Raw genomic sequence first — 17,463 nt, forward strand, 5'->3', positions numbered from 1 at the left:
ATCCAGTATCCTTGGTGAAACAATTGTGCCCCTTTGCTCGTCCAGAACATTTTGCTTTTAAGACCTGGCGGCATCCAATTAGCGGAGGGCTACTCCCGAAGTGAAAGGCGGCTGTTTTAGGCAGAAGAAATAGCTGAGACTAGGAAGCCTAGCACTGGTTCTGGATTCAGGGTGCCGATCGTGACATACCAGCAGCAAGGTTATACTGAACAGTTTAATTCCTAATATACATAGATGTGTCACAGAGGGACCCTCATGAAATTGTGGTTATGAATTTTCTCGGTTTTAATTCACCTTTTATGAACAAAGCTCCCTGTCTGCGTATTATTAAAACCATATATTTTTGGAAAGTTCACAATGTGAAAAATCCAAAATGCATAGCAATGCTTTTTCTACTCCAATCCATCGCACTGCAAAGCTATGCTAAAGGAAGCGTTTTTTATGATATTTCTTAAAATCACCAAATTTGCTACATTTACACACAATTTCATACATGCAAGGATACAATATATTAAATATGAATGCATAGGGTATACTGAACAGTTGGTGCCCAATGTGAATATTGTATGTGGCTTGTAAGGACCCTAAAATAAAATAGTATATATGAATTTTCACAGGTATCAAGTCACCTTCTGTGAAAATCCTCCCTACCCACATATTATGTGTTGTGGGGCTCCCTAGCATTACAAAGATCTCTGAAAACCATACATTTTTGGAAAGTACAAATTCAATACGAAATGAAAAACCTAAACAACAACACAAAGATACAAAATAAATTAAGGCAAATCAGTGAAAATGTATAGTTTGTTGTTTAGGGGTCGGTCCTGGGGCAATCGCAATGCAGTACCAATTTTTTACCCCAGCAGTAGAAAATTGAAGATATTACCAGTTCAATCTGCCAACAAAAAACTTGTATGGAATATTCAGTTCCAGCCTTAATGATACAGTCACCTTAGAATATCAATATATATAGAGATAGTCATCTATGACTGTGACAATCCCCACATGGCTCTATAGGTATGGGACCTGTTATCCAAAATTCTTTCCATAATTCCATAATTTGGATTTTCATAACTTAAATATACCGGAAAGTAATGAAATCATTAAATATACCCAATAGGCTGATTTTATTTCCAATAAGCATTAATTATATCTTAGTTTGAATCAAGTTTATAGGTACTGTTTTATTATTACAGAGAAAAAAGAAATCATTAATAAAAATTCGGACTATTTGGATAAAATGGAGTGAACAGGAGATGGACTTTCCATAATTCATTTCTAGATAATGGGCTTCCAAATAACTGATCCCATACCTGTCTCAATATCACTGATCATGTGGTATTCACATCAGATGTTTTTTTTACTATCAATATGCATAGCCCAAACTGGAAGCCTCCAGTAAAGTGCCTTATTAATATGTAAATAAATAGTTGTCTTTAGTGATGGGCGAATTTGCGTCCGTTTTTTCCGACGCGGCTAAAACATTTTTTTTTGACGCCGGCGAATTTTTGCTGCGAATTTTTGCTGCGAATTTTCGCGGGGGTTTCGCAAATTTATTCGCTGGCGGCGAATTGCACAAATTCGCCCATCACTAATTGTCTTTAAAAAATAACATTTCCCTGTTTATCTCATTAAACAGACAGGGCATTTGATCAGTTGAATCTATTTGACCTAAAGCTCCTTACACACAAAGAGGGTCCTGCATTGGGGTTGCCACTTCCAGCTTTGAAAAATATAGAAGACCCTACAGAAAAGGTTGCGGTGGGGAAACAGACACCAAACAGTATTATTATGTCTCTTCATCCTGATATGAATTCTGTGTATATTTATTTAGTGATTTGTCTTCCCCCGTGTATACTTTTTGTATAAAGTGTACTTGTATGCACTGTACAGCGCGGTGACTCCTTAACAATGCTTTACAAATAAAGTTATACATTCATACATGTAGCCAAAAAGAGAAGTTCAATGATCTATCATTTTGCGGTAAATCAATAACATACTACTTAATCATAGGACTAAAAAAAATGACAGTACATTTCAAGGGACCAAACAAACCAAATATAAAATCCGGGAAAAAGTAAAACATAAATTCAGGGTATGCAAAATCAGGGGTCTACTATATATAAATTAATAAATAAATAAATACATAAATATATATGTGTGTGTGTGTATTGAAAACTCAAGGTTGTCTTTTACGATATTTTGCTTTTAGAATATTTAACTTTTATAATATATAATTTTAGTCTTCTAAGGAGCAGAGTAGTCTAATAAGAGTTATTAATGCTTTATGGACATCTGGCCAATATCTTGCTTTTTAAATGTACTCATACCTTCCTGTTGCACTCGCTTATGTTGGATTGTGGTGACCGTGACCCTATTTGCGGTGCATAAAATCTCTTGAACTACATAATGAGATCAGGAAAGCGTAGGACAGGCCTCGGAATAGAAGATTACAGGATTCAGTGCCGCTTTCCTTTTAACGATTTTTGCAGTGCCTTACAATAGTGCTGAAAGAGATTTCGGATAATGCTTAGGTTTTAATTTTGATTTATCTTTTAATTACCTAGTTTCATTTTCATATCCAGTACATTTTAAGGCAGCCTAAATGAATTCAAAAAGTCAGAGAAATTCGTCTTACAAAAAGGTGGCTTTTGTTTGTTTACAATCTATTTCCTAAAATGAAATTCATGTACCGTGTAGCAAACAGAAATGAACAGACTTAATAACATGTTTCTCTCTCTCTTTCTTACACAGGCTTTGAGGAGACAAAAGGTTCTTGAACAAAGTATACAGTCTGCCCAGGAAACTGACAAAGCTATTCGTATGATACAGGAGGCTCTCAATAACACTGACAGACAGCTGACGGCCTACATCGCAGACAGAACTGATGCTGCCCAGGTTCCACAAGAAGCACAGGTAGGCTGTTAACCTCTTCCCACAATGTTCAACATGGATAAAATAAATGCCATTCGTTTCACGCTAGCAAGCAATGTTTTTATTGCATTAACAGTGTTATTGTTCCTGTAGTGCAAAGCTGATTAGTGTGCCTGTCCCAGAAAGTCATCCCATGGTTACGTAATCAGATTTGATTATGTGAGATGAGTGTGACCTTGCATTGCCATCCTAAATGCAAGGAACGTTTACATTCCCCATCTGACTTGTCTGTATTTTTTGTGTGATTCTGTGCAAACATCATCTTGCTGATATGAAATATTTGTAGCATCTTCAAACTTACATTTTCTAAACCTGAAAAAAAAAAAAAATAATTGATACAGACTTAAACAACTTTAATAATGTTGCCACACTTTTTTGTATGCTGATCTTGGAGGAAGTGTACTGACAAACTTACAGTAATTAGTGACACTACTGCATGGTAGGCCCACTCACCTGAAAATGAACTAGTTATCTATAATAGCTGCCTAGGGGACTTCTCAACTAATATTTTCTGCATAGTGTAAAAATGCCAGCACAATAATAACAACAGCAGTAATAGTGAAAGAATCAACCATGTTATCCTTTTTAATTCTGTATCCTGGTTATGGAGTTATGGAATACTAAGCTTTATAAATATATGTATGTAGGTATAATAACTCAAAGTAATGGGTACATTTTATCAGTTTACCGTCAGCTCTGAAAATAGTTTTGCATATTTTTAGAATATTTTTGAAAATGTATGAGGAAATGTAAAAAAAAAGAATCACACAATTAAGATTGTTACATTCTTTGTGAGGCTGTTATTGCATTGAGCATTGTATTCATGCATAGCTTGGAGGTGGTGTAATCTTTTGGAGCAAACATAATGTTTTTAGTAAAAACTTTTATTACTACACCCTGGTGCAAACTTTTAGGGGCAGATTTATCAAGGGTCGAATTTTGAGTTCATGAGAGTTATTTGAAACTCCCATACACTTCCATGAACTCAAAATTCAACCAATTGAAATGTATTTAAAAAAATCTAATTTTTTAAAATTCGGGAGACCCATAAACTCGATTAGAATTTTTCAAACTCAATTCGAGTTTTTTCAGCCCAAAAAAACTTGAATGTCAGGAAGGCTGCAAACAACTCCAAATTCCACAGGCTAAAACAGCAATTCGGCAGGTTTATGGTGGTGAATACTCAAATTCGAGTTCTTAAAGGGATACTGTCATGGAAAAACATGTTTTTTTTTCAAAACACATCAGTTAATAGTGCTGCTCCAGCAGAATTCTGAACTGAAATCCATTTTTCAAAAGAGCAAACAGATTTTTTTATATTCAATTCTGAAATCTGACATGGGGCTAGACATATAGTCAGTTTCCCAGCTGCCCCCATTCATGTGAGTAACACTATTAACTGATCCGTTATGAAAAAACATGTTTTTCCATGACAGTATCCCTTTCAAGGGCCAGTGTAAAAATTTAAAGAAAAAAAATCAACTTTGAAATTTTTAAAAAACGTGAATCCAATTTTAACAATTCCCTAGTCGAATTTGACAGTTTGACCATAAAAAATGAAAATGAAAATTTGAATTCAAAAATTCAAATTTCAAAATTCTAATTTGACCCTTGATAAATCTGCCCATTAAAATTTGCAATCTTTCTTCCACTGGCGGTAGTGGACACTAAACAGATCAAGAGAGTCAGTAGATAAAGTTGTGACTATTCGGCAATGATGTCGATAAAGGCAGCAGCTTCAGCTTCTCTCAGCACAATTATATGTGGGCCACGACTCTGTTGTGCATGTAAGCCACTATTTATCTGCATTAATGCAGCAGCATGTTCCAGTAATACTGCAGATCATAACCTTCAAAGAAGTTGTGTGGCACATGCATCTCTAAGGGGCTTGTGAATCTTGGGGGTCAAAAAAATGTTCTGAATGAACCATGGAGCTGAAAACGTATGAGGCTACACCCTTATTGTCGTACAGAAAATCTCTTGATACTGCCTTTAGCCATCTGAAAATTTCTTTAAACCTAGTCATTTCCATAAGATTATTTTAGGAAAAAAGGAATGAATAAACCCCAGATATGCCAGCAAAGATAACTGCAGAGAATGAATTAAAGTGGACCTGTCACCCAGATACATAGGGGCAAATTCACTAAAGCGCGAAACGGCTAACGCTAGCACAAATTCACCAGCGTGACGTCATTTCGTTACTTCTCCGATTTACTAATGGGTGCTGGCGTAAATTCGCTAGCAAAGTGGACCTACTCTAGCGCTACTTTGCACCCTTACGCCAGGGGAAGTTGCGCTATGGCGAAGGGACGTAACTACGCTAATTCACTAACTTGCGCATTTTACTGAACGTTACCCCTTGCGCCAGACTTCCTTCGCCACCTCAGACCAGGCGAAGTGCAATAGAGTAGATAGGGCTTGATTCAAAAAAAGTTGAAATTTTTTCTAAGTCCCAAAAAACACTGCTGTCTTTTACTTTTTAAAGGGTAATAGGCTGAAAAAGATCAAAATTTTTCTGGGGGTACCCTCCTTCCCCCTACATTTCCTAACATATAGCAACTCAACGATACAGTGGGCACATGTGTAGGGCAATAGAACTCCTTTATTTTATTTTTTAAAGGTTTCCTGGGCTTGTGTAGTGTAATGTAATCGCTGCAGCGTATTACATGTCGATTATATTTCAAGTTCGAGACGTATGCAAATTAGGCATCGCTAGCGTAACTTCGCTTTGCCTGACATAGTAACGGTAGCACAACTTCGCTACCATTCGCCTCCCTGAGCACAACTTCGCATTTTAGTGAATTTGATAGTGCTGGCGAAACTACGCCTGTGAAGTGCGGCGAAGCTGTCGCTGGCGCAATTTAGGATCTTAGTGAATTTGCCCCAAAAATCTGTATAATAAAAGTCCTTTTCAAATTAAACATGAAATCCAATTTTTATTTTTTATTAAAGCATTCATAGCTGTTGTAAGCGCATTTAAAAATCTCAGCTGTCAATCAAATATTGTCTGACCCTCCTCTATGCCTTAGGCATAGAGGCGGGGCAGACAATTACTTTCACTTTCCATTCAGCACTTCCTAGATCTCACTGCTCTTCCTACATTCCCCCATTTTCTTCACTGTTTAATTGTGTAGCCAGTGCATGGGGATGGACATCAGGTCCCCCATTCTGGTGCACAAACAAGATTCTGAGATGATGCAATGCTTGTCTTAATCAGAAACGTAACTAGAGGGGGGCGGGCCCTGGTGCAGGACGCACAGCCAGGCCCCCCGCCCCCCTCCGTACTCCCAGAACTGGCCGGGAATATGCGCGCAGACTGCCGGGGAGCCCTGAGGGGGTGCGGGCCCTTGCCCGCTCACACCCCCTGCTCCCCCGGAAGTTCCGCCACTGGCCTTAATAACAGTGTCCACAAAATGGCTCCTGCCTGCTTGCTAGAATTATGAATTCCCAGACTGAAGGAAACAAGATTCAAATAATTTATATAGTGTAATTAAAGTTAATTTTGCTTGACTAATGTGATAAAATAGGATTTTGAATAATATTTCTTGGGTGGCGGGCCCCCTTCAAGAAAACTGCATTAACCTGATATATGCCTGTGAGATTGCAGCAGAAAATGGATCCAGATAACTATATTAACCTTAGACATGCCAGTAAGATAATGACAGAAAATTAATTCAGAGAACTGCATTACCCAGTTTTATCATTAAGATGACTTTGGATTCCAAAAATTGCATAAACCCACAGACATGACAGGAACATCACTGCAGACAACATATGAGAATTGTATTAAACCTGGACAATCCAGTAAGGTTGACAATTTGTTTTTGCATGTTTGCTGGGTAAGGATGCAATGGGTAACTGAACACGGGCAAACTTTTACCCATGTTACTACTGAAATTATATAGTTTTCACTGAGGTGTAACACACATCTAAAGGGACACAGAGCCCTTCCATTTAGCTCAACCATTGCTGCATTTAGAGGAACTGCCAAGTTTTTCCTTCCAGTAAAAAGAATAAATGATCTCCTTTTACATTAGACACTAAAAGGTTTTAAACCCAAGCAACACATACTTTACAGTGCAAATGACAAATAGTACTTGTCATACATTACTATGACTGGTTAGTTTGTAGCTGGCAAACCACAGAACAGCAAGATTCATGCATTTTTAGGAATGTCAACAGTTCGAAAGTACTGAACACTTTATTCAGTGTGCAGCTATCACCACCGTGTGGCCATATTCCTTAACTAGAAAAATGAGCAAACAGCATGATAACAGCATACCTGGAATAAAAGTCAGCATTTAAAATTTCATTTCTCTCTTTGTCATACAGAATTCTCCAATTACCAACATTTTAAAAGGTATCTTCAAATATGTACTTTCTCCTTTAGTATTACATTTTTGTGATTATGACACAAGCAGCATGGATATGCATTGGTCTACTCTGAAGCCCTCCGTTTAGTTTACAAGGCAGCTTACATGCCCCAGAGTATTTGCCAGGTGGTTTCAACCTTACTGACTCACAATACATCAAAACATAATTACCCAAATGAGAACCAGGAGAGAATGCCCAGTCTGTCAGGTGTTTTGTTTTTTTACTGGATATTTTTTCTTTCTGTAATGGTAAACTTATAATGTGTTCATTACGGATAAGTCTTGTCACAAATAAAGGTATAATAATCTGCAATTTCATGGTTTATGTTAAGCGCGGTGTTAGTTTGAAAAAGGATAGATTCCTGACATTCAGTTAAAAGGTTTGTAACCCTTTTTTTAATTAGCTCCCAGTCTCAGGTGGCTCGGGTTACACAGCAGATAGCAGATAAGCTCTGTAGAACATAATGTTTTCTGTTATCCACTATTTAACCTGTGCCATATAGCCTGTTTTCAATTTGCACCATTGCTACTCAGCAGCTTGTTTATTTAAACTATAGTAGTGTTTCTGAAGTAAACAGATCAGTTTTACCAGTGCAGGGCAACACTAAATGATTAAAACACTTTAATTTTTGTGGTATTATTGTTTCTTTAAAGGATAAGGAAAGCTACCAAGGCAATTTACTGCCAATAGATTAGCCACCATAGTGCAAGCTATAACACTATATTTATTCTGCAGAATGCTTTACCATACCTGAGTAAACAGCTCTAGAAGTTCTCTGTTTGCTTAGGATAGCAGCCGACATATTAGCTTGGTGTGACATCACTTCCTGCCAGAGTCTCTTCCTGCTGGCTCATAGCTCTGGGCTCAGATTACTGCTGTGAGGGGAGGAGGGAGGGGGAGAGAAGCAAACTGAGCATGCTCAAGACCTAGCCCAGGAGGCTTAAGCTGAAAATAGGAAGTCTGATACAGACGCCCATGTGTACACAATAGAAGGAAAGAAATGCATTGTTTCTTTTGACAGAGGACTCAGAGCAGCATTACTATGAGTTTACTGGTGTATTTATATTGACCTTTCTGATAAAGCTTACTCAATTTTAACCTTTCCTTCTCCTTTAAGTTGAACCAAAAAGTCACAATAAACATTAGCCTTTTACACAGTTTGAATGGCCATTAATATTATTGATGTCATAGCAAGTTGGACACAACTTGCGTACAGTTATTTCATTATTGTGCATCAAAATAAGGTACATATTATAAACTTGATATTGGCAACATCAAGAATAAGTATGTTTTGCATTTTCATTTCTGAATGAGTCTTAGGAGCAGCTAACATTGGGAAAACATAAATAAAACACTGTAGGAATATATCTACTTACTTTAACTAATTAACTAAATTAACTAAAGCCACACACATAGACCTTCTAAATTAGGCCAATGTTCAGTTTCATGTGATGTTAATGTCATTACATTACTGTATGCATAGCTGTTTCGCCTGTCAATCTGAATGATTTGTGTAGTGTTTGTATTCTTTATTTTTAGAAGCAATTATAGTACAAGTGATTCTTTAACCCTTTTATGGATAGCTGTAGATAGTATAGCAAAATAGCAAAATAGATCATCTGTATTTGTCAAGTTTCAGATATGCCTTTTCCATTCTGTTTCTCTCATGATAACAGCATGTTTTTATAATAAAGTCAACAACTTATCTATACTGTGGCTCGACCTCATCCAATACGACATGATAAATTACGTCATTCAGAAGCAGCTCATTTAAAAAAACATTATCAGGCAATGAAGACCCAACCTGCATGTTACACTAAAGAAATAGTATTTTCAGCTCAACTAATGGCGATTACATTTCAGGAAGAAGATGCAGATTCCTGATACATGGCTCAGTAAGATGAAGGTTTGAAACTAATAGAACACAGCAGATATTATTCCATAATCCTCGCAGTCACAGGACACTGATATATTTATAACCAAACAATGTTTAGTCTCTGTGGAGATAATGCCAATAACATTATATTGAATATCCTACATCTTGTAAATTAAAATTCTCTTTATAGCGTCAACTGTGTACATTGAGAATGCAGTACTAACACAGTCAGTTTTACACAAAGAGTAGAATGTTGGTTACATGATATGATACTATTTGCTGTTAAACTGTCAGATAACACAGATTAAGTTATTTTATTTTGGTTTGAAATCCCCCTCACATCTGACCCCCACTGCTTGCACCAACCCCTGCTGCTCACAATCCTTGCACCAAACTGATTCTTCTAGCCCATTGCAATCTCTTTTATTGGGGACTAGGTGGATGGGAGAGTCTATCAAAATCTCCCCTCCAGTCTGCAGTGGTGATATGGGGGGGGGGGAAGTATGCCACACACAACACTCCTCCCTATTTACCACATTAAATATTCTTTTTTTTTTATTAAAATTTTTTTAAGCATAAACCAAGTAACACTGATTATTAGTACAAAAGAGTTTCTATTATTGTTATTAATACTATGAACTTTATAAAATGGAAACAGATTCTGCAGCGTTGCAGCACTGTACAATAATTGGGAGTATACTGTACACTGAACATACAAGAATACAAGAGGTCCCAGCTCTAAAGAACTTACATATACCATGTCAAAATACAGTATACATCTTTTAGACCTGCCATACTTAATTTTAGCATCTGTCTTGAATATGTAAAACCCTGGTAAATTTGTTTTCTTGTATTTTATCCAACAGAAAATACAGTCCGATTTGATGAGTCATGAAATTAGTTTGGATGAAATGAAAAAAAGAAATCAGGGTAAAGAAATGTCCAGAAAAGTCCTCTCACAGATTGAAATAGCACAGGTAAAAGTTTATTTTTCCTTTTTTAACCTCCAGTATAACTAACTTGTCTATGTACAGAAGCAGAAGACTACACTGGAAAAGGGACGTGGGTTAGATTGAGTACTCATGATTTTGCTTTGTATTAGAACAGGGATTCCTAACATAAACCGGATTTCAATATCATTTAAAGTGGATTCTCTATAGAAAGAGCCCCCCCCCCTACAAAATAATCATAACTACAGATGCAGCCAGAAGGAATTGTACATCTGGCGCGCTGTAACGGATCAAGATAAACGCGCTGGTCGCGTTACATGCAGGGAAACACGATGCCCCGACGTTCAGAAAAGAAAGGATCTTAAATTAAATTAGGTGTGCTTCCATGAACGACCACCAGGTGGCGCCTGATCTTACACGCTATTTACAAGTTGTATTCTGTATAGGTCTCCTGTGGCACTAAGTAAGATAAATCCATTCAAACATATACTGGAAGTAGCGTTGTGGATAGAGTGCTGGTTTTAACTCCCAACATACTTTTATTTTTTCACTCAATTTGTCTCTTCTGCCGATTTTACATTTTCCCCTGTGTCTGTCTCTTCTGACGATTTTTCATTTTCCCGTGTCTGTCTCTTCTGCCGATTTTACATTTTCCCCTGTGTCTGTCTCTCTCTCTGAATTTACATTTTCCCCTGTGTGTCTCTTCTGCCGATTTTACATTTTCCCCTGTGTCTGTCTCTTCTGCCGATTTTTAATTTTCCCCTGTGTCTGTCTCTCTTTCTGATTTTACATTTTCCCTTGTGCCTCTCTCCCTCTTATTTTTCATTTTCCCCTGTGTCTGTCTCTTCTGCCGATTTTACATTTTCCCCTGTGTCTGTCTCTTCTGCCATTGTTACATTTTCCCCTCTGTTCCTCGCTTCCCGATGTTTCATCTTCCTCAGTACCTCTCCCACGGCATTCATTCAATATGTGACTATTGTAGTGTAGTGGTGAAGGAAATGGTCTTAGAAATGAAAGGTCTTAGATTCGAATCTTGATAGTGCTTTTTTTTTTTTAACTCTAGATCAATAAAAACTATATTTTAATTACATGTAACAGAGCTAAATAAATGTAAATGTATGTACATTTCAATCTTGGCTTAGCTACATTATGTAACTAGATAAACAGCTACTATTAGTAACTACTTATCATGGCTACAAAATGCACAATAGTGATACTTGATAATAGTGTCTTACTTAATTATCACTATTGTGTATTTTATAGTTATGAGAAGTCGTTGCTACTAGTAATTCTGTGAGTCTTCACTGTTAGGAACTTTTCTTTACAGAATCCACAAATCAGTGTGTCATTGGAAACCCTTTGTTACATAAGTGGTGCCAATGACGTGTGAATGCTCAACTAATTCTTGTGCTTTATCAAATGCAAATCAGCTGTGGTTCTATTCCAAGATCACCTGTAATTGGAAAAGGTGCCCGAGCTCTGCTAAATCCACACAATAGATTTTTCATTTTCCCATGTCTGTCTCTTCTGCTGATTTTTCATTTTCTCCTGTGTCTGTCTCTTCTGCCGATTTTACATTTTCCCCTGTCTGTCTCTTCTGCTGATTTTTCATTTTCTCCTGTGTCTGTCTCTATCTCTAATTTTTCATTTCTCCCTGTGTCTGTCTCTTCTGCCGATTTTACATTTTCCCCTGTGTCTGTCTCTTCTGTCTATTTTACATTTTCCCCTGTGTCTGTCTCCTCTGCCGATTTTTCATTTTCTCCTGTGTCTGTTTCTTCTGTCTATTTTACTTTTTACCCTGTGTCTGTCTCTTCTGCCGATTTTTCATTTTCCCCTGTGTCTGTCTCTCTCTCTGATTTTTCATTTTCCCCTGTGTCTGTCTCTCTGATTTTTCATTTTCTCCTGTGTCTGTGTCTCCCTCCGATTTTTCATTTTCCCATGTCTGTCTCTTCTGCTGATTTTTCATTTTCTCCTGTGTCTGTCTCTATCTCTAATTTTTCATTTCTCCCTGTTTCTGTCTCTTCTGCCGATTTTACATTTTCCCCTGTCTGTCTCTTCTGTCTATTTTACATTTCTCCCTGTGTCTGTCTCTTCTGCCGATTTTACATTTTCCCCTGTGTCTGTTTCTTCTGCCGATTTTACATTTTACCCTGTGTCTGTCTCTATCTCTAATTTTTCATTTCTCCCTGTGTCTGTCTCTTCTGCCGATTTTTTATTTTCCCCTGTGTCTGTCTCTCTCTCTGATTTTTCATTTTCTCCTGTCTGTTTCTTCTGCCGATTTTACATTTTACCCTGTGTCTGTCTCTATCTCTATTTTTTCATTTCTCCCTGTGTCTGTCTCTTCTGCCGATTTTACATTTTCCCTGTGTCTGTCTCTTCTGCCGATTTTTTATTTTCCCCTGTGTCTGTCTCTCTCTCTGATTTTTCATTTTCTCCTGTGTCTGTCTCTTCTGCCGATTTTTCATTTTCCCCTGTGTCTGTCACTATTGTCTATTTTATAGTTATGAGAAGTCGTTGCTACTAGTAATTCTGAGTCTTCACTGTTAGGAACTTTTCTTTACAGAATCCACAAATCAGTGTGTCATTGGAAACCCTTTGTTACATTTACATAAGTGGTGACAATGACGTGTGAATGCTCAACTAATTCTTGTGCTTTATCAAATGCAAATCAGCTGTGGTTCTATTCCAAGATCACCTGTAATTGGAAAAGGTGCCTGAGCTCTGCTAAATCCACTCAATAGATAGTTTCACTATTCATAAAAGATCATAGTAGTGGGAAAGGAGTTACAGTTATGCAGCTAATACAATCAATAGACGGTGGCAATGTGCAAGACACAATGGAATCACTAGTTCTGTGGATGAATTGGAAACACTATATTTTCCAAAGACGAAAATGTTCATTTTCGTACAGATTTAACACTTTAAAAGGACAATTAGACTGTTAAATAAAATAACAAAATAAGATGAACACATTATTGCCTGTCTACTGCATATTTAGCCTATACATATGTTGTCCATGCAACCGTTATCTTTATCCTGAGCAGTGAGTGAGCACAGGGAAAAATGAAAAATCAGAGAGAGAGACAGACACAGGGGAAAACGAAAAATCGGCAGAGGAGACAGACACAGGGGAAAATGTAAAATCGGCAGAAGAGACAGACACAGGGAGAAATGAAGAATTAGAGATAGAGACAGACACAGGGGAAAATGTAACAATCGGCAGAAGAGACAGACACAGGGGAAAATGTAAAATAGACAGAAGAGACAGACAGGGGAAAATGTAAAATCGGCAGAAGAGACAGACACAGGGAGAAATGAAAAATTAGAGATAGAGACAGACACAGGAGAAAATGAAAAATCAGCAGAAGAGACAGACATGGGAAAATGAAAAATCGGAGGGAGAGACAGACAGGAGAAAATGAAAAATCAGAGAGACAGACAGACACAGGGTAAAATAAAAAATCGGCAGAAGAGACAGACACAGGGTAAAATGTAAAATCGGCAGAAGAGACAGACACAGGGAGAAATGAAAAATTAGAGATAGAGACAGACACAGGGGAAAATGTAACAATCGGCAGAAGAGACAGACACAGGGGAAAATGTAAAATAGACAGAAGAGACAGACAGGGGAAAATGTAAAATCGGCAGAAGAGACAGACACAGGGAGAAATGAAAAATAAGAGATAGAGACAGACACAGGAGAAAATGAAAAATCAGCAGAAGAGACAGACATGGGAATATGAAAAATCGGATGGAGAGACAGACAGGAGAAAATGAAAAATCAGAGAGACAGACAGACACAGGGTAAAATGAAAAATCGGCAGAGGAGACAGACACAGGGAGAAATGAAAAATTAGAGATATAGACAGACACAGGGTAAAATGTAAAATCGGCAGAAGAAACAGACAGGAGAAAATGAAAAATCGGCAGAGGAGACAGACACAGGGGAAAATGTAAAATCGGCAGAAGAGACAGACACAGGGAGAAATGAAGAATTAGAGATAGAGACAGACACAGGGGAAAATGTAACAATCGGCAGAAGAGACAGACACAGGGGAAAATGTAAAATAGACAGAAGAGACAGACAGGGGAAAATGTAAAATCGGTAGAAGAGACAGACACAGGGAGAAATGAAAAATTAGAGATAGAGACAGACACAGGGGAAAATGTAACAATCGGCAGAAGAGACAGACACAGGGGAAAATGTAAAATAGACAGAAGAGACAGACAGGGGAAAATGTAAAATCGGCAGAAGAGACAGACACAGGGAGAAATGAAAAATTAGAGATAGAGACAGACACAGGAGAAAATGAAAAATCAGCAGAAGAGACAGACATGGGAAAATGAAAAATCGGAGGGAGAGACAGACAGGAGAAAATGAAAAATCAGAGAGACAGACAGACACAGGGTAAAATAAAAAATCGGCAGAAGAGACAGACACAGGGTAAAATGTAAAATCGGCAGAAGAGACAGACACAGGGAGAAATGAAAATTAGAGATAGAGACAGACACAGGGGAAAATGTAACAATCGGCAGAAGAGACAGACACAGGGGAAAATGTAAAATAGACAGAAGAGACAGACAGGGGAAAATGTAAAATCCGCAGAAGAGACAGACACTGGGAGAAATGAAAAATAAGAGATAGAGACAGACACAGGAGAAAATGAAAAATCAGCAGAAGAGACGGACATGGGAAAATGAAAAATCGGAGGGAGAGACAGACAGGAGAAAATGAAAAATCAGAGAGACAGACAGACACAGGGTAAAATGAAAAATCGGCAGAGGAGACAGACACAGGGGAAAATGTAAAATCGGCAGAAGAGACAGACACAGGGAGAAATGAAAAATTAGAGATAGAGACAGACACAGGGTAAAATGTAAAATCGGCAGAAGAAACAGACACAGGAGAAAATGAAAAATCAGCAGAAGAGACAGACATGGGAAAATGAAAAATCTATTGTGTGGATTTAGCAGAGCTCGGGCACCTTTTCCAATTACAGGTGATCTTGGAATAGAACCACAGCTGATTTGCACAAGAATTAGTTGAGCATTCACACGTCATTGTCACCACTTATGTAAATGTAACAAAGGGTTTCCAATGACACACTGATTTGTGGATTCTGTAAAGAAAAGTTCCTAACAGTGAAGACTCACAGAATTACTAGTAGCAACGACTTCTCATAACTATAAAATAGACAATAGTGACAGACACAGGGGAAAATGAAAAATCGGCAGAAGAGACAGGCACAGGAGAAAATGAAAATCAGAGAGAGAGATAGACACAGGGGAAAACGAAAAATCGGCAGAAGTGACAGACACAGGGTAAAATAAAAAATCGGCAGAAGAGACAGACACAGGGTAAAATGTAAAATCGGCAGAAGAGACAGACACAGGGAGAAATGAAAAATTAGAGATATAGACAGACACAGGGTAAAATGTAAAATCGGCAGAAGAAACAGACAGGAGAAAATGAAAAATCGGCAGAGGAGACAGACACAGGGGAAAATGTAAAATCGGCAGAAGAGACAGACAGGGAGAAATGAAGAATTAGAGATAGAGACAGACACAGGGGAAAATGTAACAATCGGCAGAAGAGACAGACACAGGGGAAAATGTAAAATAGACAGAAGAGACAGACAGGGGAAAATGTAAAATCGGTAGAAGAGACAGACACAGGGAGAAATGAAAAATTAGAGATAGAGACAGACACAGGAGAAAATGAAAAATCAGCAGAAGAGACGGACATGGGAAAATGAAAAATCGGAGGGAGAGACAGACAGGAGAAAATGAAAAATCAGAGAGACAGACAGACACAGGGTAAAATGAAAAATCGGCAGAGGAGACAGACACAGGGGAAAATGTAAAATCGGCAGAAGAGACAGACACAGGGAGAAATGAAAAATTAGAGATAGAGACAGACACAGGGGAAAATGTAAAATCCGCAGAAGAGACAGACACAGGTAAAAATGAAAAGTTAGAGATAGAGACAGACACAGGAGAAAATGAAAAATCAGCAGAAGAGACAGACATGGGAAAATGAAAAATCGGAGGGAGAGACAGACAGGAGAAAATGAAAAATCAGAGAGACAGACAGACACAGGGTAAAATAAAAAATCGGCAGAAGAGACAGACACAGGGTAAAATGTAAAATCGGCAGAAGAGACAGACACAGGAGAAAATGAAAAATCAGAGAGAGACACAAAAAAATCAGGAAGGAGAGAGAGAGAGACATGGAGATGGCTGAAGGAAAAAATCTGGGAGGATAATATATAAATCATTTTTTTTAATATAAATTATCTTTATCTTTTTAATATAAATTAGAGGGGGAGAAAAGTTACATATAGTGCGGGGATTGAACATTGAACCCCTTGGCAAAAATGCAAGCATTTAATCCATTAGGCCACTACTACAACGTAAATGCCTCTATCTCTTTTCTCCCTTAGTAAACCATGCACTGCATACTGGAATTGATCACAATACCTAGCGCTTAGCGGCCTCTAGTGGCAGCAACTTGTATTACATGTTGGTAAATGCGCTAAACGCGTCGAGGCTTCATGACACATCACACTTTCTGCAGCTCAACTAGCGTTACAGCGCGATAAACGTACAAAATAAAGTGACTCCATCTGTAATACACTTAGGGGCAGATTTATCAAAGGTCGAGGTGAATTTTCAAATTCAAAAAATTATTATCTATTATTTGTGTACTTCTACTAGGGAATAGTCCAAATTCCATTTGAATTAGAAAATTAGAATTAGAATTAGAAAAAAATGTAAAAATTTGAATATCGAAATTTGTTATGTACTGTCTTTAAAAATTTGACTTCGACCATTCGCCATCTAAAACCTCCCGAATTGCTGTTTTAGCTACGGGGGGCCTCCTAGAACCTATTTGGAGTCAATTTGTGGACTTTGAAAAATCAAAGTTTTTTGGGGGGAAAACTTAGTTTTGAATTTGATTAAATGTGCTATTATTTTGATTTGTACTATTCAAATTCAGCCGAATATGGACCTATTAGGCCAAAAAAAACCTTTGACTTAATTTCAGTTGGTCTTTTTGAATTCGAATTTTGAAATTTTTCAAATTTGAAATTCGACCCTTGATAAATATTTGGGTGGATTTATTAATGTTCAAGCATCTGAATACCTTGGCTTGAAGCTGTATATTTAGGAACTCGTGTGGTTTTAGGAACTGAATGCTGGAGCCCGGAGGCTCAAGCATTAATAATTCAGCCAAAGTGATAATGGCGCACACATCGGTAGGATTCTTGGGATAGATCCAAAAATATATGAAAGACTGTATAAAATCTTTTCCTTTATTAATGAAAA

General features: G+C 37.6%; 1 protein-coding gene across 5 annotated transcripts in view; it reads left to right on the plus strand.

The window, feature by feature from the left end:
* Nucleotides 1-17,463, plus strand: part of dmd.1.L (dystrophin, gene 1 L homeolog) — a 1,148,817-nt gene that overhangs the window by 482,128 nt on the left and 649,226 nt on the right. For all 5 annotated transcript variants that reach the window (XM_018244936.2, XM_018244933.2, XM_041580924.1 and 2 more), the window contains 2 exons: nt 2,755-2,916; nt 10,051-10,161. In XM_018244936.2, coding sequence (XP_018100425.1) covers nt 2,755-2,916; nt 10,051-10,161 — 273 coding nt within the window. The remainder of the gene's footprint in view (nt 1-2,754; nt 2,917-10,050; nt 10,162-17,463) is intronic.

The sequence above is a fragment of the Xenopus laevis genome, chromosome 2L (assembly GCF_017654675.1).
Source record: "Xenopus laevis strain J_2021 chromosome 2L, Xenopus_laevis_v10.1, whole genome shotgun sequence".
Classification (NCBI taxonomy): Eukaryota; Metazoa; Chordata; class Amphibia; order Anura; family Pipidae; genus Xenopus; species Xenopus laevis.